Genomic DNA, 26,446 nt, shown 5'->3' on the forward strand with positions numbered 1-26,446 from the left:
TTATTTCCTCCCAGTTGACCAGAATCCACTGAGTTACATTCCTCAATAGGAAAGTTCAACATGATCTTTACTCCAACCCAAATCAGGATTAACACAACTTTCACAAAAATTTTACCCCGTGCCCTGTTTTCTGATTGGCGTTTATGGTAACTCATCAAATTTGATTACAAAACTATGTCAGACCATGGTTTTATAATTATAAGTAAAATTTACTTCTCAAAACAATGATCCCTTGTGAATGAAATAATTTAATAAATAATATATAATCTACATATGAATATCAACCCTTAAAAAATAATTTAATACGTACTTAGAATTCCAAGGGTTATTTATTCTCTTACCATTCAGTAAACAAGATAATGAGATCCTCTTGATTGGCATAATTTTCCATGACTTCTTTCATTAATCTCACTTTTTGGCCCCCTCCAATAGTGTTAATTCCATCACCACCTCTCCACTCTTCTCCTTGACCAAGGACCTATAAATGAAATCATCATTTCATCCCTGGGAAAAACTCAAATTATCAAAGTATCATAAAAACTTGGATCACCAGCAACTTATACAGTATAACACAGCACGACCCTTTAAACACTGTACTAAAACATGACTCTAGACAGAAAAAAAATTGATGCCTAGATCAGGTCAAAATTCTTCAATGTTATGCACCCCATAAAATGCCATTCCCAATTCGCCCATTTCAAAAGTACAGTATATCCAAGCTGGGGGTTGGAGGGAGAGCCACAGAAAGTATTTTTCACATCTTATTTCCACCTGTTCAGACTGAAATGAAAAGGAAAATAAGGAAACCTTCCATAACACTTTTCCATCTGGTAGCAAATCTGTATGATGAACACTGGGATCCCTGTAAAACAAGGATTCCTGGATGAGACAGACCCTAAGCGATTCTCCTACTGAACCAAAAGGGGTGTCCAGGGAAACACAGAAAATATGATGTGGAAAGTCACCTTCTTTACCTTAAAAATCTTAAGCTTACATTACCCTCCAATAATAATAATTTACCAATGTAAGAAATTACCTGAACACAATTACTCAGAGATAAGCCTGGGGCTGTTCTCAGCTCTGCTTGTCATTGCCTCAGCAGCTGCCTCCTGAATGGGCAGTGCCTGCTACAGACCTGGCCGTGAGGGAGCAGGGTGCAAGGCACGGGTCTATGCTCACCTCCACCACACACACACAGACACACACAGACACACACAGACACAGACACACACACACAGTATCTTAGTTTGATTCAAACAAAGTCTGAAGTTCCCAAAACAATGATCTACTAAGAGATTTGGGAAATAAAGGGAGAATGAAATTAAAAAACAAACATAAAAGAAAAAAATAAAATTAATTACTTAATTAAATATTAGTTCCAACTTTATTTAATATTGAGCCAAATATAGGCCTGGCCGGCAGAGATTGAGGGGCTCCCAGTCTCATATCTCTAGTTAGCACTTCATCACCACAAACTTAAAGGGATAAATGTTAGCCAAGAAAACTCAAAACTGGTGTGGGGAACTGGATTCCTATGGGGGCTAGTCTAATAGAATTATTCATTTTTGCCCTAAAAAGTGGCCTCCCCTAGCCACTTCTTTCCTACAACCGTTCTGAACTTCTCCAACACTGCACTAGTAACTGAACCCAACTGCATCTGAGCACCCTGCCTACTCTCTGCAGTGCAGTATGTTAAGCTCTAGTTTCTATCTTCTTTCAACTCATCAGTTTGTCAAGCTTTAGCATGCATCAGAAGCACATGGAAACCTTGCTAAAACACAGACCACTGGGTCCCACCCCCAGACTCTGTGATTCAGTAGGTCTGGGGTGGGGCCTGAGGATTTTCATTCCCATTTCCCAGATGATACTGATGCTGGTGGTCTGGGATCCACACTTTGAGAACCACTGCATTTCATAATGGGAAGACAGCAGAAGAATCCAAACCTCCAGTTAGTCAAACTGGGCTGGGGTTCAAGATTTGACACCTTATAGTTACATACCCTGGAGCAAGTTATCCTTACTCCTAAGCAAAGCAATATCTATCTTATATGGTTTATACAATGAATCAACAACATACCATGTATAAAGGTCCTAAGAGTGTCTCACACATAAGAAATATTCCACACTCTCCCATTCTGAAGCCTTGAGATGTCCCTCCCATTAGATTTCAGCATTTTTTTACCCTAATTTTTCTTCCATACTGCCTCCTATCAATGCATGCTACGTTATTTCCCCTCTATTTTTATCAAATTTCTCTAACGTATTTTTCATTTATCCTACATTAAACATCTAGATCTCTTTTCTAGCAAAGTCAGCCTCTTTTATAGTTGTTCCATAGTACCATCTGTACATACTCTTCCAGTGCACCTTTTTTGTGCATTGCATACTGGAACAGTTCAGTTTTTCCCTAGGCAAAAAGCAATCTCACTCTCTCTTTCTGTCTATTTAAAGTTTTATTGTTTTGTAAATGTATTGTTTGTTTTCCTACCTGAGACATCTCCCTATTCTCTATTTGTGGAAAATAACTGACTGACAGAGCTTCATTTCTATTAAAAAATAAGTAAGTTTTAAAGAAAAAATTTTAAAGGCAGGCTTTTTCACAGCTCGATTTACCAGTCCTATCAAATTCCCCAGGTTTCCTCTGACAATTTACCAATGAGATATTCTCCTGCAGATAAGTTCTAAAACCCTTTAGACTTTTACAAGGTTACTAAATTTCTCTAAAACAAAAACAACAAATTGGAGAAGCACCTCTCAATAATGGGATACAGAAAAACAAAAGTTCCCATTGTGACTAAGCGAGTTAAGAACCTGACTAGTATCCATGAGGATTCGGGTTCAGTTCCCAGCCTCACTCAATGGGTTAAGGATCCGGCATTGCCCTGAGCTGTGGTGTAGGTCAAAGACGCAGCTCAGATCCCACATTGCTGTGGCTGTGGCCTAGGCCAGCAGCTGTAGCTCTGATTCGACCCTGAGCCTGGGAACGTCCATATGCCGCAAGTATGTCCCTAAAAAAGGCACAAAAAAAAAAAGGAACAGAAAATGTTTCTCATTCACTGTAATGTTTCCAATTCTCCTAAACAAAGAAATACATTACAGAAAAAAATTCTTCAAAGGAAGTGAAAAAAATTACTGTCAAATTTTATGTTAGATGCATATATGACACTCCAAAAAATAAATACAAATACATATAAATCTCTTCTATTGTTTTATAGAATATGTTTATACAAAGCATTAGCAAATATTAAGAAATTATTGTCTGAGTGGCAGAGTATTATTAAAACCAAAATGTATCTCTAAAACAATCAACTAAATATAAACAAATTGTGTAACCAAATTTCAACTTCCTTCTGTGGATTGCAGATTGTGTAGCTGTTATTATTGCTATTGTTATAAAAAAATGTACTTTAGGCACATATTCTAACATCTCCATGAATTAAAAGATATACTGTACCTTCACAGTATAATTGAAGTATTTGGCTGACTGCATAAATCGATGGAATCCATCACTTTCTTTTGTTGCTACAGTTATGACTAATAATTTATCTGCAAAGACAGAGGGAATAACATAAGACAGCTTACTAAAAGGCTAAATGCTAAAACTTTACAATGCACTACAGTGATTAGAGACTTCATTAAACCCATGGGAATGCTCTGGTCTGTTAATCTACATGAGGCTAAACAAAGGGCTTTTGAAAAACTAGGCAATTAAAATTGTTATACTACTGCCAAATGACCAACTGTCAAATAATGAATTATTTTAATGGTAAGAAAGCATATTAATATTTAAGGAAAAGCATGTCCTCAACAGAGGATTTCAACACTAAAAGAAACACTTCCATAAAATGCAGTTTTTAGTTGTAAAGACAAACTCCCTTAGACATTATCTAATCTACCAGCTTCACCTCCACCTATAGTCATCCCTGATTTATTACCCACATCAGTGGGGTCTAAAACCACATTATATTCCTCAAAACACATGTACAAAAAGAAAAGACCCAATCATGAAAGTGACCCTAATTTTTTTTATAAATTATAATGAACTGGGAACAAATATTTAGAATACAATCTTAATTTTTCCTATTAATGATTTTTGTATAGGAAAAGTCTATAAAATTCACATTTACAGTTACCTTCAGTGTTTAGTTTCTTCATTAAAGAATAAAAGGAACCAAAATCAACACTGCCCTGATAAATACCCAGTCACCATTTTATAATGGATTATTATTTTCAGTATAACAAAATATCTCTTAGTAGAAGTAGATAGATTTAAGGAGTCATTTTAAAATACCTATAAGAAGCTATTAAGGGAAATGTTTATCAGAAAAAGACATGTTGGAAAATGCACAAAAGAAACAAGTGCATCAGGATATGCCAAAGATGCTAGGGTTTTTTATTTGTTTGTTTGCCTAGGATACAGGAGGACCGATGGAATAAGAAAATAAAATTAATATCTTTTTGGCATTCTTGGCTCTGAGCTATATGTCATTTGACTCATACCTGACTGTTATCAATGAGAGAAAATTCAGGCTATGTTAGGTATCCCCTAAGCAATAGACAATCACCAAAAAAGAAATATACTGCATTAAGATATTATAGGAATCTATTAGAAACAATTTCAAATGACCCAAGATAAAAAATTTTGGAAAACAATTTAAACAAAATATAAGCACAACACACATAAATAAAAAATTTCAAATAAGTCAACCAAAAAAGAAAGATATTTCCATGAAGATAAATATTAACATTTTAGGTATTTTTCTAGAAATATGTATTTCTCACATAATTTTCACCATTATAAGAAATAGATATTTAAGAAAAAATAAGTCATTTTCATTGAATTTGTCAGACCTTAAGTAAATTTATTTTGAGTACTTTTTCAAAAAACTATTAAAAAAACAAAATTTCATTTGTAAAGTTTCAAACAGGGCCTAATCAATTAAGAAAACTTGACATATTATCATTTACAATGAGTTTTGAAATAGGGAATACTAGATTTTTTTTCATAGGAGTAATTTTTTTTAAGTTTTTCTTCTCTGTAATAAAAAGACTGTATTTAAAGATAGCTTTCTTCCTTAACTTTTCTACATAAATCATTAAGAATGATAAGTTTAGATTTTGCCTAGATGGATTTGTATACTTATAATTTCCAATATAAAACTAACAGCAAGGATTTCACCATCCTTAATAGGAAAAGTAATGTTGGCCAGACCCTTGAGTAGACAGAAACGTTACCTAATCCAATGACTCAGAAGGCAAAACTAAAAATGCGTAGTCTGCCTGTGTCTGGCAATCCTATGCCAAATAAGGACTCCTGTGGTTTCAGTACTGTTGCTAATTACAAAAAAGCAAAACCAAGTAATATATATGTAATTCTGTCAAAGGAAGATCTGTACAATAACATGACATATAAGCAGCTGTTTATTCTTGCCTGCTATTCAGTATCATAATTGTGATGAGAAATTGATTCTTATTCAACAAGAGGAAGTAAAAGAGGAAAATAATTGTGTGGATCACTCACAAGTTCTTACCACCCAATTCAACAGTCCACCTTGCTCATCATCTATGAAGTATTTGTGTCAAAAATGTGGTGTAGGTTATAGACGTGGCTCAGATCTGGCATTGCTGTGGCTCTGGCATAGGCCAGCGGCTACAGCTCCATTTAGACCCCTAGCCTGGGAACCTCCATATGCCACAAGTGCTGCTCTAGAAAAGACAAAAAGACAAAAAAAAAAAAAAAAAAGAAAAGAAAAGAAAAAAAAAAATTAACCTACATTTGACACATACCACTAAAATGTATACTACAAATTTACCAGAAATATAAGGACTGAAGATAACTGACCCACAGAATCAAAGGCAAAAGAGAAAAAAGGGAAACTATGATAGTATATCACCAGAATTAAGAGACACTTCAACCAAGCATAAATCATAGCTTTTATCTGGGTCCTGAAAAGTCAACTGTAAAAAGGTGTGTGTGTGAAAATTAGGGAAATTTGAACACTGAGAAATTTGTTGAATTAAGAAATCACTGCTAATTTTTTAGCACACTAATGGCATTGATATACTTTAAAGAGTCCTTATAATTTACAGACAAATACTAAAGTATTTACTCAATCAAAGAATATAGCGTTTGTGATTTGTTTTAAAATTATTTGGGGTAGGAGTTCCCACTGCGGCACAACTGCAATATCAGGACACAGGCTCAATCCCCAGCCTGGCATAGTGAGTTAAGGATATGGCGTCAGGAATTCCACATGGCAAGAGGTGGCCAAAAAAAGAAAAAGAAAAATATTTGGAGTAAATGGGAGGCAATAGAGGAGGATAAAGATTAAACAAGACTTCTCACATATGATGACTATTAAAACTTAATTCCATTTATATGTTTGGAAATTCCTATAATTAAAAGAAGAGAAAGTTCAATTTTAGGCACAATCCCTAATCTTTTAATCAGAAAGATTAAAAGAAAAACATTCAATATAAAATCCTTTTTAACAATCTGAATCATCTAAGTAAAAGGAAAGATAGAATACACAGCAGAAATTTTCTAACCAAACAATACTATAGTTTAAACAACTATAATGAGTACCTTGCCCAATCCGTCCACAACAACCAAAAGGATAAAGTGAGATGACTGAAGAAATGGGCTTGTATAACGGGCACTAGTCAACCACCATCAAAACCAGTGTATGATGATGTCAAAGAAAAGGCAAGTGAAAGCTCAACTGGGACCAAATGTAACCTCTAGAGCCACTGCCTGACTCTATTAGAAAATACATTAGGAGATCCCGCTGTGATGCCGTGGGTTAAGAATATGATTGCAGAGGCTTGGGTCACTGACAGGGTGTGAATTCTACCCCTGGCCCAGCACAGTGGGTTAGCAGTGTTTAAAGGATCAGGCATTGATGCAGCTGTGATGTAGGTCACAGCTGCAATTCAGATTCAATCCCTGGTCCAGGAACTTTCATATGCCGTTAGTGAAGCCATTAAAAAAAAAAAAAAATAGTTTAATTCAGTTTGTATAAGCAAGAAACATGTAATGATTATAGAGTGTGGTTACTTAAAACATTTATCGAATGAAAATCACATCACTGCTAAAAATAAAATTCTGTAATCATATTTACAAATTCCACTAAAATATTTTGCACTGTAAGGCTTAATAAATATTTAAATGGCTTAATATTTAGCTCTATACAAAAATTCAGGTAAAAAACAGAATATGTCCAAGAATCAGGACAATTAATTTAGAAAGGACAAAAGCAAAACAGACCAACAAACAAAAAAACCGTATTCTCCCTTACTAATGAACTTAGTTCTGTGGGGAAAAATGTGTTGTTAGAAAGTTATTTTTTTCTCCACATAGTTGAAGAATAATAGCAGAATGTATCAATAGTTAGTGCTGAGCCAATTTTTCTTTCCAAAAACAAATCAGGGCTTTAAAACAGGAAGTTTTTTGGCTAATATGTTCTGTTTCCAAATGCTAAAATAGGCACATAAATTCAGATGAAATTCATTATCTTAATGACAGGCATAAAATTCAATAACTCAGCAATAGCCCAGCATTCTTTGATCTCACTCAGAGGGAGAGAGCTCCTATATTCCCAAGATAGTTTATCTACACCCAGTCAAACCAGTTCTTAATCTTAAATTGGCAAAGATCAAAAAGAAAAATAATTCTACCACAGAAGGAGCTCTGAGCACACTGTTCTCCTTCTAACAATAATTGATTGTATGATAGACATGTCCTTCATCTGAAAGATCAGTGGCTCTCAACTGTCTATTCAAGGAACATATTTTCTTGGGGATGATGAGCATAGAGCAGGGGCCAGCAAATTTTCACTGTGAAAGGCCAAATAATAAATATGTTAGGCTGTGTAGCCTATATACAATCTGTCACAATTTTCCTTTTATCTTCCTTAAAACATTTTTTAAATTAAAAAAAAAAATCTTAGTTTTCCAGCTAACTGTACAAAAATCACCATGGGCCAGATGTGGCCTAATAGTTTGCCATTGTGGTTGCTATATGGATCTGAAAACAAACGACTTGGGTTCTAATCTCAGACCTATTATTTATTACTTGTTTGAAATTGGTCATTTAAACTCCGTGTCTCATCTGTTTCTCATCTATAATATGTGTGTAATAATAGCACATGATAGGCTTGATGTGAGGGTTTATGAGTTACATGTGAAGTGGATGATACCCTGTAAGTCCTGTCAGACAGTATCTTATTATTTCTACAACAGATAAATGTGTAAGGAAGTTGCGCAAATCTCAGCAAGTCATGTAACTCAATCTCTCTCTACCAAGGTTATTCATTCAAGAACCAAATAGTTCTTCCAATTCTCAAGATTGTTGATGCTAGTACAGTTTTGTCCCTTTATCCAAAGTTTCTGTTATCCACAGGGTCAACCATGGTCAGAAAATATTAAATGCAAAATTTCAAAAAGTTGCTAAATTGTGCACCATTCTGAGTAGCATGGTGAAATCTCTTGCCATCCTGCTCTATCTGGGCTATGATGTGAATCGTCCCTTTGTCCAGGATACCCCATCAATTAGTCATGCAGTAACCTTCTCGATTATCAGATCAACAGCTGTAGTATTACAGTGCTTGTGTTCAAGTCACTCTTATTTTACTAACAGCCCCAAAACATAAGAGTAGTGATGCTGGCAATTCACATATGCCAAAGAGATCTGTCAAGTGCTTCCTTTACATAAAAAATCATATGCTGAGGGTCCTAAAATTTGCACTAAGAAAAAATCATCTATCTGTGAAATTGTAAAGAAAGAAAAAGAAATTTGTGCTAGATTTTCTGTCCTTACCTCAAACTCTAAGTTATGGTCATAGTGCATGGTGAATGCTTAGTTAAGACAGAAAAGGCATTAACTTTATACAGTGAGATATTCTGAGAGAGACCACAATCACATAATTTTTATTATAGTATATTGTCATAATTGTTCTCTTTTATTATCATTGTTGCTAATCTCTTACTGTGCCTAATCTATAAATTATAAACTTTATCATAGGTATGTATGTATAGGGAAAAAAAAACATAGTGCATATAGCATTATAGGATTCAGTACTATCCACAGTTTTAAGCACCCACTGGGGGTCCTGGAATGTATCCCCACAGATGAGGGGGGGGCAACGGGAATGGGGAAAAAAACTGACGTAAAAACAGCTCAATTTAAAGCTGTTTGTTAAAATAATGTAGCAAGTAACTGTAGATAACACCCCAAATCTTTTCATTTCTCTCCATCTTCTAGCAAGCTAACTCAAATTACTATCATCACTAGCCCAGGTTTCTGCATTTGCCTCCTAAACTCACCATAACCACTCCAATCATATCTCAATAAGAGACATCTTTTGAACTCAGCTTCTATTAGACTACTATAATCTGTGCAGCTCAAGTGCAGAAAATTATGAGAAGTTTGGCATGATACATTAAGGGGAATTTTGACAAACATGGAAATTGATTAGCATGGTTGGAGGTTTGGCAGTCATTTCACATACTAAACAGTTGAGGTAGTAAGAATTTTTCCACCTGGAAAAAAGAAAAAAAGATTTACCACTTCCTCACTTCATCATATTTGACGAGAAAATAAAATGGATTTCCTCTATTTTAATTTTAAAGAAGATAATTGGCTGGCTGAAGAATTAATGGAGAGAAGGCAGATTTTCTAATCAAAACTATCTTTTTCTTTCCAGCCACACCTACGGCATTTGGGAAGTTCCCAGGCCAGGGACTGAATCCGACCCACAGCTGCAACCTATGCCACAGCTGCAACCTATGCCACAGCTATAACAATGCCGGATCTTTAATAAACTGCAGCAGGCCTGGGATTGAACCTGCACTGTTGCAGAGACGATGCTGGATCCTAAACCTGCTATACCACAGCAGGAACTCCTATAGATACTGTCTTAATTCAGGTTGCTATAACAAAATACTACAAACTGGGTAGGTAGCTTGTAAACAGCAGAAAGTTATTTCTCACAGTTCTGGAGGCTGGAAGTCCAAGATCATGGTGCCAGGATGGTCCCATTCTGGTGAAGAGTCTTTATTTAGTTCATAGCCAGTTCCTTCTCACTGTCCTCACCTGTGGGGTCTCTTTTATAAGAACACCATGCCATTCACAAAGGTCCCCCCCCCACATGGCATAAGTGCCTCCAAAAGTCTCCACCTCCTAGTACCATCGTCTTTAGAGGTTAGAATTTCAACATATGAATTTCAGGGATAGACACATATTCAGACCACTGCAGTTACCAACCCGTTGACTAGAAAATATAGGCTATTTAATAAAATACTTTCATCTGTGGGAACTGTTATACTGGGCAAATAAGGATAAGCTTTGGTTTTTAGATATTAGCTTAAATAAACCCTCTAATGAGTATCTTTCTCACAAATTGTATCAAATATTTCACAGAATAAGCACCTTCATAATTTTAACATGGTGAAAGGGGCTTAAGTTCTTCGGAACCTCTCTTTTTTTTCTTTTTAGGGCTGCACCTGTGGCACCTGGAAGTTCCCAGGCTAGGGGTCAAATTGGAGCTGCAGCTGCAATCTACAACACAGCCACAGCAATACCGGATCTGAGTTGCATTTGTGACCTATGTTACAGCTTGAGACAATGCAGGATCCTTAAACCAATGAGTGAGGCCAGGGATCCAACCCACATCCTCATGGACACTGTGTCAGGTTCTTAACCTGCTGAGCCACAACAGGAATTCCTCTTTGGAACCTCTTTCTTTTATAAGACCACTACCTCAATTCATGATGACTCTACCCTCATAACTTTAGCATCTCCCAAAAATCCCACCTTCTAATATCACCACCTTTGGGGATTAGGATTTCAACATATGAATTTTGAGAGGACACAAGTAATTTGGGTCATAACAAATGTAAAGTATAATTAAAAGCAGCCAGAATAAATGGACTATCTTAGAAAAGCAGTGTTTCCTGTCTTTACAAATATTAATACAAAGAGTATATAGGACCAGAATTTATGACCTGGAAAACACAACTGATCACTGAAAAAGTTATGAAATGCAAATCTTGAATGTAATTTTGATGTCAAGGAAGACAGTATCTACCCTCTTCACAGACAGAGCAGACTCCAATCTATTGAATTCCAAGGGTTCAAAGGTTACAGCAACCCCCAAAATAGAGAGATGTACCATTAATGAGAACTTCCTTTGAGTGGGATGGTGTAACCCATCTGCTAGCCAAATGCTTCAGCAGAAACTATTAACTGCCTGCCAGAAATCTGGCCTCAAGGCTGTGTAGTCTGTTCAGACAAATTATTGTATTTGATTTACAATCTATTGCCCTTTATTCCATATTTTGCAGAGACACTAAAAATATTTCCCAGACTCATAAGCAAAGGGCATCAGCAATAAAATTAACTACCAGGAGAAAACAGCAGGGGCTGAGAAAATATACTCCTGCTAATTCACCTACAAATGAAAAGAACAGTTCCTAGAGCAGAGGCCACCTGGATATGGTCTTGCGTTTAAGCAAACCACACTCTGAAATGAGGCTATAAGGGTGAAGTGCCTGAGCCAAGATGACCTTTACTTCTTCATAATGGAAAACAACAACAAAAAATCTTTTTAAAGAGGTCTGCCTAACCTAAAAGAATGAAAATAAATCAATCTGCAATCTGGGATGCAAAATTAAAATCAGACCTAATAAAGTATGGAGGGGCTGAAAAAGAAACAAAAGTCATAACTTTCATTATCATCTTCAAGTGTACTAAAATATTTGCTTCTCCCACTCCACACTGCCATGAACACATTGTAATTATATACTTTGTAAAGAGGGCATTCTCCAGTGTACCCATGTAGCATAAAATGAGTACAATTAATCTGAACAGCAGCCCATCCTCACCTACTTTAAGAGTTTTATGGCATTATTTTGGCAGTTCAGAATCCTTCCCCACATCTTGGCTAGTTCACCACATTGTTCAACAAGTTGAAGCTGCCATACAAAAGATTACTTGAAAACCAAATCAACACCTTAGACATCTTGAGGTCATAAAATTAAATACAGATCATTTTTTATCTAAAACTATAGATACCTTTTCCTGTAGAAATACTACAAGAAAAAAAATGCTAATTTAAAAAAAAGGAGCTTCATTATTCATTTTGTGTTAAAAAATGTCAAACTATCTTTATATAAAAGTCTTATTTTTTGGAGTATATCCCAGAAAATATAAGAAATACTCTGGCACTCATCATGCCAAGTTAGGGATTAAAACAATATACAGCAAACAGTATTTGTCCTTCTTCCTCTAGCTTATTTCAGGTAGCACAATGCCTTCAAGATCTGTCCATATTGTCACAAATGAAAGGATTTCACTCTTTTCTGTGCTAAGTGAAATTTCATTGTATATATATACATATACATGTGTATATATATACCACAATTTCTTTACCCATTCATTTATCAATGGAAACCTAGGTTGCTTCAATATCTTGGCTATGGTAAACAATACTGTGATGACCATGGATGTGCATATAACTCTTCAAATTAATGTTTTTGTTTTCTTCAAATAAATACCCAGAAATGGAATTGCTGGATTATATGATAGTTCTATTTTAAATTTTTAAAAGAACCTCCATACTGTTTTCTACAGTGGCTACACCAATTTACGTTCCCATCAACAGTGCACAAGGGATCTCAGCCAAAGCTTATTTCTAGTCTTTTAGATAATACCCATTCTCACAGGTGTGAAGTGTCATCTTACTCGGGTTTTGATTTGCATTTGACTTTCACTCTTTTGCATATGGCTATCCACATTTCCCCACATCATTTATTGAAGAGACTGTCTTTTCCTTTTTGTATATTCTTGGTTCCTTTGTCATAAATTAATTGACCACATATCTATGGGTTTATTCTTGGGCTCTCTAGTCTCTTCCACTTGTCTATTTTTGTGCTAGTACCATACTGTTTTAATTACTATAGCTCTGTAATATATTCAAAATCAGGGCACATGATGCCTCCAGCTTTATACTTCTTCCTCAAGACTTCTTTGACTATTTGGGGTCTTCAATTGTTCCATACAAATTTTAGGATTGTTTGTTCCACTTCTTTTTTTTTTTTTTTTTCCCACTGTACAGCAAGGGGGTCAGGTTATCCTTACATGTATACATTACAATTACATTTTTCCCCCACCCTTTGTTCTGTTGCAACATGAGTATCTAGACATAGTTCTCAATTGTTTGTTCCATTTCTATGACAAGTGCCCTTGGAATTTTGATGGGCAGTGCATCAATCTGTATATTGCTTTGGGTAGTATGGACTTTTTAACAATATCAATTCTTCCAATCCATGTGCATGGAATATCTTTCCATTCATTTGTGTCTTCTATAATATCTTTCATAAATGTCTCACAGTTTTCAGAGTGCAAATCTTTTACCTCCTTGGTTAAATTTATGTCTAGGTATTTTATACTTTTTGATGCAATTGTAAATGGCATAATTTTCTAAATTTCTCTTTCTGATAAATCATTGTTAGTGTATGGAGACACAACAGATTTCTGTATATTAAGCTTGTATCCTGAAACTTTATCGAATTCATTTATTAGATCTAATAGTTTTTTTTTTTTTGGTGGAGACTTGAGGGTATTTTATATAAGGTATTATGTCATCTACAAATGATTTCAATTTTACTTCTTTTCCAGAACGGATGCTTTTCATTTCTTTTTCTTACTTAACTGCTCTGGCAAGGATTTCCAAACTATACTAAATAAATGTGGGGAGAATGGGCATCCCTATCTTGTTCCTGATCTTATATGAAAAGCTTTTGGCTTTTTGCCATAGAGTGTGACATGATGTTAGCTGTGGCTTATCATATATACCATTTATAATGTTAAGGTATGTTCCATCTACATCTGCTTTCTTGAGAGTTTTTACCATGAATGAATGGTGCATTTTTTCAAATGCTTTCTCTGCATCTACTGAGATAATCATATGATTCTTATCTTTCATTTTGTTAATGTGGTATATCACATTGATGATCTGCAGATGTTAAGCCATTCTTGCATCCATGGAATAAATCCTACTTGATCATGGTGTATGATGCTTTTAATGTACTGTAGAATTCAGTTTGCTACTATTTTGTTGAGGATTTTCCATCTATGTTCTTCAAGGATATTAGCCTGTAGTTTTATTATTTTGTGACACCCTTTTGTCTGGTTTGGTATCAGGGTAATGTTGACCTTGTAAAAATCAGTTTGGAAGAGTTTCCTTGTCTTCTGTTTTTTGGAAAATTATTCCTTGAATGTTAATAGAATACACTAGTGAAGCTGTCTGCCTCTGGACTTTGTTTCTTAGGAAGTTTTAATCTTCTTACTAACAATCTGTTTATTCAGATTTTCTATTTCTTCCTGATTCAGTCTTAAAAGATTGTATGTTTCTAGTAATTTATCCCTTTCTTCTAGGTTGTCCAATTTGTTGACATATGACTTTTCATAGTAGTCTCTTATGATTTTCCGTATTTCCATGGTATTAGTTGTAACATTTTCTTCATTTCTGACTTTATTTTAGTTCTCTCTTTTTCCTTGATGAGTTTAGCTTTAGGTCTGTCAATTTTGTTTATCTTTTCAATGAACCAGTTCTTAAGCTTCACTGATCTTTACTATTATCTTTTTAGTCTCTATTCCATTTATTTCTGCTTTATCTTTTGTTATTTTCTTCTTTCTACTAACTTTGAGCTTCATTTGTTCTCATTTTCTAGTTCCCTGTGTTATAAAGTTAGGTTGTAATTTGAGACTTTTCTTGTTTCATGAAGGTGGAATTTATTGTTATGAACTTCCCTCTTAGAACTGCTTCTTCTGGGAGTTCCCAATGTGGCTCAGAGGTAACTAACTCCACTAGAATCCATAGCATGTGGGTTCAATCCCTGGCCTCACTCAGTGGGTTAAGGATCTGGCATTGCCATGAGCTGCAGCATAGGTCACAGACACGGCTCAGATCCCATGCTGCTGTAGTGTAGGCAGCAGCTGACCTATTTGAACTCTATTCTGGGAACTTTCATATGCTGTAAGGAATGCAGTCCTAAAAAGCAAAAAACAAACAAACAAACAAAACAAAACAAAACAAAAACTGCTGCTTCTGCATCCTGCAGATTTTTATGTTACATTTCCTCTTTCATTTATCCTAAGGTATTTTATTATTTCTTATTTGATTTCTCCTTAGATTCACTCATTATTCAGTAGCTTATTATTTAACCTCTACATACTTGTAAATTTTCCAGTTTTATTTATGAGCTATTATTTCAATAGATGACTAGAATCTGGTTTTATACCTTCTTCTTCAATTTTAGCTCCTCTCAAAATACTGCATTCTCAGAGGCTGTCCCCAAACACCCACCACCCAGATGGGGCCATATGTGTAGCCTCAGTCTTTTCATAGCTCTCCATTCTCAAGATTTGCCCAATGCCAGTGCTCACAAATTCCAAGTTCTCTGCTAACCTCTCCAAAATTACTCCACAAGAAGAAAGTCTGAATCATGGACTTAAGCATTCATAACAGATTTCCATTACACTGACTGTCCTTTATCCTATAGACATATTTTCCCAATTTCTGATACATTTCAGAGAAATATTTTGGTTTACTCATTCCTAGAACATTCTACCTCTGGCCCCTCCTACACCCACTATAGTTTCCTTCCATCTCTTGGGATTGCTTAACTCTTAAGATTCAACTGGACCCTTATCCGAGATACTCCTAGTCTGGTCATGCTAATGTCTTTGCTCAGAATCAAAAATACCCAAAGGCTTATTAAAATATAAATTTCTGGGAGTTCCTGTCGTGGTGTAGTGGTTAACAAATCCGACTAGGAACCATGAGGTTGCGGGTTTATTCCCTGCCCTTGCTCAGTGGGTTGGGGATCAGCGTTGCCGTGAGCTGTGGTATAGGTTGCAGACGTGGCTCGGATCCTGCGTTGCTGTGGCTGTGGTGTAGGCTGGCAGCTACAGCTCCGATTAGACCCCTAGCCTGGGAACCTCCATATGCCGCAGGAATGGCCCTAAAAGACAAAAAGACAAATAAATAAATAAATAAATTTCTGGACCACACCTCCCAGAATTTTTTATTTGCTATATCTTAAGAGAAGCTCCAAACAATTTTTATGTACCAGGTATCAGCACCAGAAGATGCTGATGATGTCGAACAGGGATCACAGTGTAAGAACTACATCCTAAATATGCCAATGAATATATACACCTAGGTATCTCTAATTTAGATAACAGCCCAGTGAGGAGGCTAAACAAGGAAGGAAGAAATAAAGATGGTTGGGGCAGTGCCACAGAAGAAAAAAATTTCAGGTGGGTCTCAAAGATGTGATAAGATTTAGCTAGTCGGAAATGGGGAGGAAATGATGGTGTTTTCAATATCCAGAATGATAGGGAATGGTTAATTGAAAGTTATAATTTAGGAGTGAGAGAGACCAGCTGGCAGTCAAGATGGGGCAAACCATGGAGGCCAAAGCCAGGGGCACTGGGTTCTAAGAGAAATGCCACAGAAGGTTTTGAGCAAAGAATTGACATTGTTAATGTGCAGTGATTTTCATTCACTCCTATAAAAAAATATTTATTGTGTGCCTACTATATGAACATACTATTTTAGGGGTTGAAAATTCCAAACTGAACATAAGAGACAAGAAAAAAAAAAGACCTTTGCCATTATGGAATTTGCATTCTGAATGGAGGAGGACAAAACTCCTCCCAAAATATTTTCATCTAACTTACAGGGATAAAGAGAAAGGAGGAAGGGACACAGGGAGTACTGAATGTGTTACCATTTGAGACAGAATAACCGAGGGAGACACTAAGTATAGGAAGTAAGCTAGCTCCACAGATACCTGAGGGGAAGCTTTTCAATAAGACTAAACAACAAATACAAAGAATCTGAATGAGTCAGTTTCAGATCTTGTTTTCCCTTGGAGGAGAGAGGGGAGTACATTACAGGCACCAGAATACACAGGAGACTAAGCAAGGGAGAAAATGACATGAGTTCAGAAGTCAGAGTGAATAGATTGTGCAGGGCCTAGTAAGTCACTGCAAATATTTTGGCTTATACTCCAAATGCAATGCTAAGCTATTAGAAGATTTGAATGAAAGGATGAAATAATAGTTGTTAAAATGCTACTACTACTACTGCCAATACTGATACTAATAATAATGCCTACCATGTAGATATGATTAATTCTTTTAATCTATGTACACAGCTATATCCATTTTATATTTAAATACGCTGCCCAAAATAAATGGCAACACCTAGATTTGAACCCAGATGGCCTGGCTCCAAAGCCTGTGTCTATAATTGCTGTACAATACTGTGTCCTACAATCTGTTTGAAGTTTAACAGGATCCCTCTGGTTGCTATGACTGAAAGAGGTCAAGGGTTAAATCAGGGAGCCTGACTGGGAAAAACAATAATCTGGGCCATGGTGATATGAACCAAGAAGTAGCAGTAAAGAAGGTAAAAAATAACCAGCCTGGAAATGTTTTGAAAGTAGATTAAAAAAGACTGACTGATATATTAAATGTGGGTTTGTGGGAAAGTGGTAAAGGACTTCAAGATTACATAATAAGACTAACCTTAAAAGATTAGTCTGCTGTATGGGCAAAACGGTAAGAAAATACTTAAATCAAGAGCAATTACTGTGACCTTCCAGATAATAAAAAATCTAAATGCCACATTCCCTGTCCTGAAGGGGATACAGACCTTATAACTTCTCTTTTGTTGATACTTATTTGCTCCTGGAGGAGTTATAGACCCCGACTATCAGACAACCTGAATGCAGATGAAATGGTTTGTTTTAATACATAAACAAGATAATGGCTGAGCTCTTCCTAAAATGTAAAGTGCTTCTGTTCTTAATAATAATGTATTTAGATTTTCATTGGTTTTTAGGGAGAAGTCAATCTGTAGAAGTTTTCTCCTTCTTTTAAATCTATTTTTGCAGAATAAGTTAGCCATACTTGCACATTCCTGTATAAATGCCATCACTTTAAGTCATTATTAAGAAATGTGTTACAAGATTAGAACATGTTTGGAGAAAAGCAACTGGAGAAAAGAAATATCAGCTGCTGAGAAAGAGCATTGTTAGAGGAAGGTCACCGTGAAAGACTGATCCTTCTCTCCCTCTCTCTTTGCCAGTCGCCTATACAATCATATTCAATTAATACCTAGAACACATTCAGACAACACATTAGAAATGAATGGCTCACCCACTGGTTCTTCAAAAAGAACAGAAACATAGCAAGGCATGAAGTAGTCATAAACAAGATACACATTTAAAGCAGATGTTTATAAAATAGCTCCCTTTTGAACACAATCTAAACTTAGAAGTATAAACCCAGCTGGATACTCCTATATACTGGGTCAGGGTATATCTGAATGAGTCAGCAGCTGATTCAGGGACCCTGTGCCTACACAGCAGGAAAAAAAATTCCCTGGTTGGAAAGTTCAGCCAGTGTCACAGGGGGCCAGCTGCTGTGAGAATTCCTCAAAAATCTAAGTTCTGGGAATTCCTGCCATGGCTCAGCAGTAACAAACCCAACTAGTATCCATGACAATGCAGGTTCTATCCCTGGCCTCCCTAATTGAGTTAAGGATCCGGCATTGTCCTGAGCTGTGGCACAGACCACAAACGTGGCTTGGATCTGGTGTTACTGTGGCTGTGGTGTAGGCCAGAAGATGCAGCTATGATTCTACCCCTAGCCTGGGAACTTCCATATACCTTGGGTGCAGCCCTAAAAGGAAAAAAAAAAAAAATCCAAGTTCACAAGAAACCTCTACATTCCAGAATGAAAGAAGACATTCCCACTGCTGACAGCATCCTGGCATGACTCATCAGAGAACTGCTTCCCCCGGTGGAGTCTTATTTCACTGGGACCTAAAAGCAGGTATAAGCCTTCAGTATGTCTTAGCATTGAGGACCTCTCCAACCCTCTTCATTTCCTCTGAATTCTGAGATTTCCCAAAGTAGAAGAAAACTCACAATAACATCATAAACTGGTATATTATTAAATATATATATTTATTAAATATATATGTTTGTTAAATATACATATATATATGTACACACACACCTCAAAGAATCTGGATTAAATGACACAGTGTATGATATTTTTTCAGAAATATACAATGTGTCTTAAAGCAAGAATAAAGAAGATTTCTCAAATTCACTGATTACTCTTTCTTAGCATTTTTAGTCATTGAGAATTCCAGTCAATTAAGCTGTGCAGTCTCCGATCTTTCTCTAAACAATTTTTAATAGAAATCATTGTATAAAATACTATAATTAAGCAAAGAATATCAAATAAATTTAACCTCTTCCTGGTGCTTCATGATTTTTTACTGTACCTTCCAGTGAAGGTAATGTGGTAATTTCCTCAAATGCATTCTACATAGTAACTTATCCCCATAATGAGTGGGTTAGAACAATGTTTTCCACATGCTGTTTCTGGTCTACAATGTCAGAATGCCTGCTTCTATCAATAACACAGCATGTTTCTCCAGTGACTGACTGTCCCTTTGTAATTTTTATAACATACTATGTATGCAGATATAGAAAACTCATTTGTTCATACTGTGTATTAAGTAAAGTCAGTAAATGTTTTTCCTACCTTTAATCATAAGCAATAAGAAGAAATAGCTGGAGGTTTTGATTAAATTATGGCCAAAAAAAGTACAAAGTTAACTACATTAAATTTAAAATTGCTGTATAAATGTTCACCAATAATAAAATGATCACTACCACATGAAGCCTTTATATTTATCTTGCAGCTTACTTAAATTCTATATACTCCCTAGATGCAGTTTGCAAAATAACACCTAACATTAGGAAGAAAAGTCAGGGTGACTGCAAACATTGTCAGGCTGAGGTAGTGAAAAGTATCTCAGGCTTCCATGGTATTTGGTGAAAAACTGTGTTTCTCTGATAATTATTAGAATGGCATGGAAAAAATTCAAAGCTCCTTCTGGGGAAGAAGACTCACACACACATGCACATGCACACACACACACACACACACACACACACCCTACCTACAAATTCTTCTACAAAATAAAACAAGTAGTATTTGACGAGAAGAGAAATCCCTAGATATATAAACTCCATATCCTTCATCCTTTAGAAGATATAATTTTGAATCCTGCGTATATCAATCATAGCCACCTAAAGAGCCCCGGGCTAACCTCAGACCAATGAATCCTTCAGAATCTCTGGGTTCTTCTTACTTCCCCTTTCAGAGAGGTAGGTCACTGGATTCAGAGAGAAATGCTTGTTCACTAAAGAAGCAACAGAGAGGCAGGGGAAGAAGAAAATCTCGGCCTATGATGGGGAAAAGGAGTCCCCAACCCCCACCCCGGAACCCCAGGCCTTAGGAGTTTATATTCCTTAACTACAGATTCAAGTCCTGACTCCACTCTGCCCTTTGAACCCTATAAACAATCCTCAATGGCTTTCATCTTCATTCTTTCAACAAATAGTTACTGACCATTCTCTGTGAACCAGGCACTGTGCTAAATGTTAAGAGATGCAATGGTAAAAAAGCAAACACTAGAATCAAGGATAATCTAAACTCCAGGAGCAGATGTATTCCCAACTCCTAGTTGACACACAGCAGGCGATCCATCAGTAGTTTTGGAGGAATCAATCACTGTCTTTGTGAATCTTACAATATAGTGGGGGGGGGGGGGCACAAATCATAAGCAAATAATTCCAAAGATAAGTACAAATGGAAATTGTGGTAAATGTTAAGAATGAATTTAAAACAACAATGAGGTGAGAGACTATAACAAAGGAAGCTATTTTAAACTGGAAGGTTAAGGAACCTGAGGAATTAGATTAAAACTGAATCCTGAAGGAAAGATGAGTTCAGGTGAAGAAATGTGCTGTTTGCATAAATGGGTGGAATTCAACATAATCCAGCAACAGCTGTGTCTCAGGGGCGCCGTTTTTGTCATCTAGTCTGGGTCTCCTCTCTTCTATCCCGGAGAGTTAGAGGAATGGTAACGATGTTCCTTTATCATATCACTGTTCCTGTCAGAAAAGCAACTAACTACTAAGTTATAATTTAACACGATTCCTTCCTTACTTTTCAAAAAGAGAAAGAAAATATGTCCATTTGAAAGTAACTCTAAATAAACCATGACTGAAGCTAAAACTTATTGTTATTTAACTTTCTTCATTAAAAGAAGTAAATTTTTCTAAACAAATTTTTGGCCTCTAAGTTGATATTTTCTTTTTCCAGTAAATAGACAATTATATAACCCAACAAGTTTCCTTGTTTGATTCAATTAGCCAGATGGTTTAGTGCCAAATTCACTGTCCAGCTGTACCAAACTATCCCCTCTTGATGGTTTAGTGCCAAATTCACTGTCCAGCTGTACCAAACTATCCCCTCTTGATGCTGGCCTCTACTATTTTTTTCCTTTCTTTACTTATTAATTTTCAGCCTTTTTCCTTTTTCCTATTTCCTTCTTTCCCCATCTGCTAAGAGGGGCCTATCTCAGAATCACTAGGGACATTTTTCCAGCTACAGGGTAGGTGCATTTTTATCCAAAAGAGGGTCAGTAAAAACCCTACAAAACCTAAACCTCACATATCACAAGATTAATTTTCCCACTGAACTAATGAAAGCAGGGGGGTGAGGGGAGGATTCTCTGGGCACATAAACCTCACAGCGCTTGTCTTTAAACATAAGTTAAACATAATGAATAACAAACGATAAAAGCTAAATTCATGATAAAGCTCTTTAATTAATAGACTGCATCAAATTATAAGAGAGGGGCATGGTCAGCGCATTTCATTCTCCTGTCAAAGCAAAGCAGCTAGTGCCTTAATGCAAAACACAACTGAGTCAGGGACATACTTTGGCAGCACTGAACCAACAGACCAGAGTCGTCCCCCCGCCCCCCACATTGGCTTCCATCTTACTTGCTTTGGTTACATGACCATTCCTGCAAATTTAAAAACCTGCTTCAGGTTGCTCTGTAATTTTTCAGCACTTAAACCACCATTTTGCAGAGTGCTGGCTTCCAAACTTACAGCTCAGTGGATCACAGCAGCTGTTTTGGCCCTCTTCCTAGAGTTTCACACCCTGACTTCCCTTGAAAAATTTTTGCTACAGGGGCCTGTTTTTCAGCACTCACACTCTACTGAATAAACGCCTCTGTAATAACATTTAAATTACAAAGAAAGACTATAAATTTTAATAACGGTGATTATTAAAATAACTGCACAATAATCACCAAAATCCTTCCCAAGGAAGTTTTAACCCATGTAAACAAAGAGGGAGAATATAAAGAATGTCAGGTAGAGCTATTTCTAATGGATGTAAGGCTATCGCAAATTCAAATCTTTGGCATGCAAAATGTTAACTCCTCAGTTCCCCTCACATTCCCCAACAAATCCATCTGCGATTCCACCAGCTAGACAGAAGCCAGACTCCCAGACCCACCACCTCTGCAACTGGCCTGTGTGACTGGACACCCTCACCTCTTCCCTGGATACCGAAATGGCCTGCTAAGGGATCTCCCCACACCCACCCCTGCCCACTTCAATCTTCTCTACACAGCCGCCAGGACAACATGATTACAGTTCTGCCCCTTCAGGGCTACCACGTACAGCCGAGCAGCTGTACTGCACACAGCCACCCAGCAGAGAAGCCGAAGGGGAGACACCAAGCCCAACTCCATTCATAGGTGCTAATTCACAGGTCTTCAAATTCAAAAATCTTGTCTCTTTTTGCCTCAAAATAGTCCCCTTCTTGTTCCCAATAAACTCCAAACTCCACACTCTGTATCATAGCCTCAAAATTCCTAAGTGATCTGGTCCTGTCTTTCTGATCTCCTGGAGCACCAGGCCCTCCCTGACCTCCAACAGCACATAGGAAAACTTGCTGCTCCAGGGACACATCAAGCATATTCTAAGCTCAAGGCACTTGCCCCTGTGATCCCTGCTGCCTGTAACACTCGCTCTTCTCCCAGGAAACACTCCTCCATTCAGGTCTGCGCTCAAATGTCACCAATATAAAAAGCCTTCCGTGAAAGCAGCACCTAGAATGGCATTTCTAGCCTCAGCACGCTTGCCCCAAACATCATTTACTTTTCTTAATACTTGCATCCACTGGATACATCTGTTTGTTGTCCTTTCTCATTCCACTTAAATGTACACTCCATTGATACGAATATGCTAACTCACAGAAGAAATAGCAGTGACTAAAAAAAAAAGCTTTTATTTTGGCAAGTAAAGAAGTAAATCATAGCACATTTAAGAAATAAAAAGGGGGCTAAAGAGAAGCAAACCTTACTTTCTTCTAATAACTAGAAAAGATTCTCTAAAAAGCAGTGCTGCAGAGAATTTCATACTGTAGACCCTCTGGTACCTGGTTAGGGGAGATGACAACCCATACAACTTTGTGGAAAGCAACTCAAGGATATGGAATAAGAGATAAGAGTTCATATCCTTTGATTTCAATATTCTGACCTATCCTGTAAAAAGAGAAACCAAAACTCATTTTTGAGAACATCCCTACAAAATTATTTCTGTTAGCACAAAATAGCAAACTATGTAACCATTATTGTTACATATTAGATATTGTTATATATCCAATAACAGGAGAGTGGTTATAAAAATTAAGGGATAATCCCACGACAGAAAGTCAAAATGCTACTTAAAAATCAGGACTTGAAGACTATTTGAGGTCATGGGAAAATACTTACAATATAATGCTTTATCAAAAATGTAAAATACAAAATTATCTCTTTATGCTTGCCAATACGTCTATGTATCTTAATTTTATAAAGAAAATATATGAGGATATATGAGGAAAAAATATTACAACATTTTACATTGTTTACTAATGATTGTGGGATCATGAACGAGTTTAATTTATTCTTAAACATCTTCATTTTCAGTTATAAGTATTTATTTCCATTGTAATCAGAAATGCAATTTTTAAATGAAGTGATACCATTTTCATGAAGTTTGTTATATTCTAGTTCTTACTGATTCCTACTGGTACTTCGCCATTTCTTACTAAAGCTTTCAGAATGACTTATGGGTAAAAAACATAATCAGAGAAGGCTAAACTGACTGCAAACTGGGCACATTTGGATGACATGTGCCCAATACACCAACACTGGGCATATGTTAGTGTATTGGGCACATGTCATCCAAATAAATCCAGGTTCACCAAAGATTCATTTTTATTTTCATCAAAAAGAAAGCAAAAAATTTTGAGGTATATCATTTTAAACACACACATATATACATACATGACTAAAAAGCTAAAATTCTTATGGCAGCGTATTAAACCTAACAGGAAATTATTAACCAAACCCATCCACTTCCAATCTAGTGTTGTTTGATCATTTTAGCATTGAAGTATATGGATTTATCACCTGGAACTGTCACAAACAATGAGCAAAACAAGTGTAATTTAAAATAAATGCCATGTAGAGTTGGGAAGAACCTTCATTCAAGCAAAATGAAACACATTTGCATGTCCCAACTCTGCGTCTTTTTTTTTTTGCTTTTTAGGACTACAACCATGGCATATGGACGTTCACAGGCTAAGGGTCAAATCAGAGCTGTAGCTGCTGGCCACAGCTAAAGCCACACCAACACAGGATCCAAGCTGCATCTGTGACCTACACCACAGCTCACTGCAATGCCAGATCCTTAACCCACTGAGCAAGGCCAGGGATCGAACCTGCATCTTAATGGATGCTAGTCAGATTCGTTAACCACTGAGCCACGACGAGGACTCCCCAGTTCTAAGTACTTTTGAAAACCAACATTCTAATTCTTTTTTTTCCACCTGTAGCATGTAGAAGTTCCTGGTCCATGGATCAAACCCAAGCCACAGTAGTGTCCCAAGCCACAGCAGTGACAAAACTGGATCCTTAACCCACTAAGCCACTGGGGAACTCTTGAATTTTGGGGGGTTTTTTGGGGGGTGGGGTTTGGAGGATGATTTTGGCCAACATTCTAATTCTAATGCAAGGTAATCTGTAGATTTGCTCTGCAGATGTTTCAGCCACAAGCTTATTTATAGCATCTGCTATGAGCAAAGAAACTACAAAAGTAAAAAAAGTGTTACATGAAAACCAAAATTTCAAATAAAAATAACTAAAAATAAATGTATGTTTATGAATTATAGTTATGGTGATCCACAAAGATTTGGAGTTTGGTTTTTTTATAGTTTTTCTTTCATGAATACTTAAGAAGGGAGTCAAACAAAATCCTTCCTTCCTAAATGAGCCAGAATTTTTCCATTATCTCTTGACCTTCTCAAATTCCAAAAGCCTTGAGTAAGTGCAGTTGTTTCATCTCAGAAAAATCATTTTAGCCAGCTAAGTACTTACTGAAATTAATAGAGTGTTGTATAAGATGAAAGCACTAAAATATGAGAAAAAAGTAGCTGAAAGTCAAAGAAACACTATAAAATGCTAATGAGAGATGAGCTGTACTACATTGTCCCTACATAAGCTATGATTCACTGGCCTAAAAATGGAGGACATGGAGAGATAAACTGCTATTACTTAGTCACCTCTATTTTATTGTTCTATTTCATTTTTCCATGAATATCTTCAGGAATTGTTCTTCTTGAAATTTGAGACAGAATTCAATAATCTTTAAACTTTATAAGACACACCATGTTAACAAGCAGAGCATGTGTTTCATGGAACACTGAGCCCATACTTGCATGTCTGCTGTCAAAAAGACTTATAAATTTCTAAAATTACTGAATGATTTATCAAGCTTCAAGGAGAATAATTACTGAAGAAAGGCACAGAAAAAAAATAAATATTAAAGCTACATATCCCTAACTCCTTTGGAGCTAACTAAGCTTCTAGATGAAAAGTATGTCTGTCCTTCCAGATGCATTCCTATGAAATTTGGAAGGCAGGTGGTTTTCCCACCTGCCATTTCTATTAGTAAATACGGTCAGGAAGATAGGTGGTTACCCTACCTCAGTGTTCTAGTCTTCCACTTTGTGAAAGGAGGGAGAGACAGACAGACAGACACATAGATACTGGTAGAGGCAGTGGCTCAATTTCGCTTTCTAGGATTCAGTCAGCAGCTTCATGTGTATGAGGGGTTGGTGCAGACAGCTTTCTGATCCCAGGATTATTTATACTTACAGCAGCTATTTGTGTCTCAATAGTTCTAATGGAAGCCTCTTGCCTTCCCCTTTGGGACTGAGGGAGAAAGTCCCTAGTCTGGTTAGCTCTCCTTGCTGTTCTAGCGTCAGTGCTGGAGGCTCAGCCTAAAGCCTACTCTTCCAGCCTTTCCAACAACTGTGTAAACCCATAATTATCTTTATTAAATCCCCTTCTACTCAAGATATCTAGAATGACCTCTCTTTTCTGAACTGAATGCTAGCAAATGCTAGTCCACTCCCCACATTAGTTGTGACTGAGGTGAG

The 26,446-nt window shown here is 36.6% G+C and overlaps 1 protein-coding gene across 12 annotated transcripts in view; it reads right to left on the minus strand.

Moving 5' to 3' along the window:
- Positions 1-26,446, minus strand: part of PLOD2 (procollagen-lysine,2-oxoglutarate 5-dioxygenase 2) — a 110,176-nt gene that overhangs the window by 68,103 nt on the left and 15,627 nt on the right. For 8 of the 12 annotated variants that reach the window (XR_014824112.1, XR_014824111.1, XR_014824116.1 and 5 more), the window contains exons 2-3: positions 3,455-3,546; positions 342-478 (exon numbers count right to left, since the gene is read on the minus strand). Coding sequence is in view for 6 of the 12 variants with exons in the window: in XM_021069587.2 (XP_020925246.1) it covers positions 342-478; positions 3,455-3,546 (229 nt within the window). In the remaining 6 variants the exon portion in view is untranslated. The remainder of the gene's footprint in view (positions 1-341; positions 479-3,454; positions 3,547-26,446) is intronic. The other 4 variants (XR_014824115.1, XR_014824114.1, XM_084989997.1 and 1 more) reach the window with 1 other exon arrangement.

The sequence above is a fragment of the Sus scrofa genome, chromosome 13 (assembly GCF_054392235.1).
Source record: "Sus scrofa isolate SSC_HxYL_T2T_F1_AM1 chromosome 13, Sscrofa_HxYL_maternal_Yorkshire_Landrace_v2.0, whole genome shotgun sequence".
In the NCBI taxonomy this organism is placed as follows: domain Eukaryota; kingdom Metazoa; phylum Chordata; class Mammalia; order Artiodactyla; family Suidae; genus Sus; species Sus scrofa.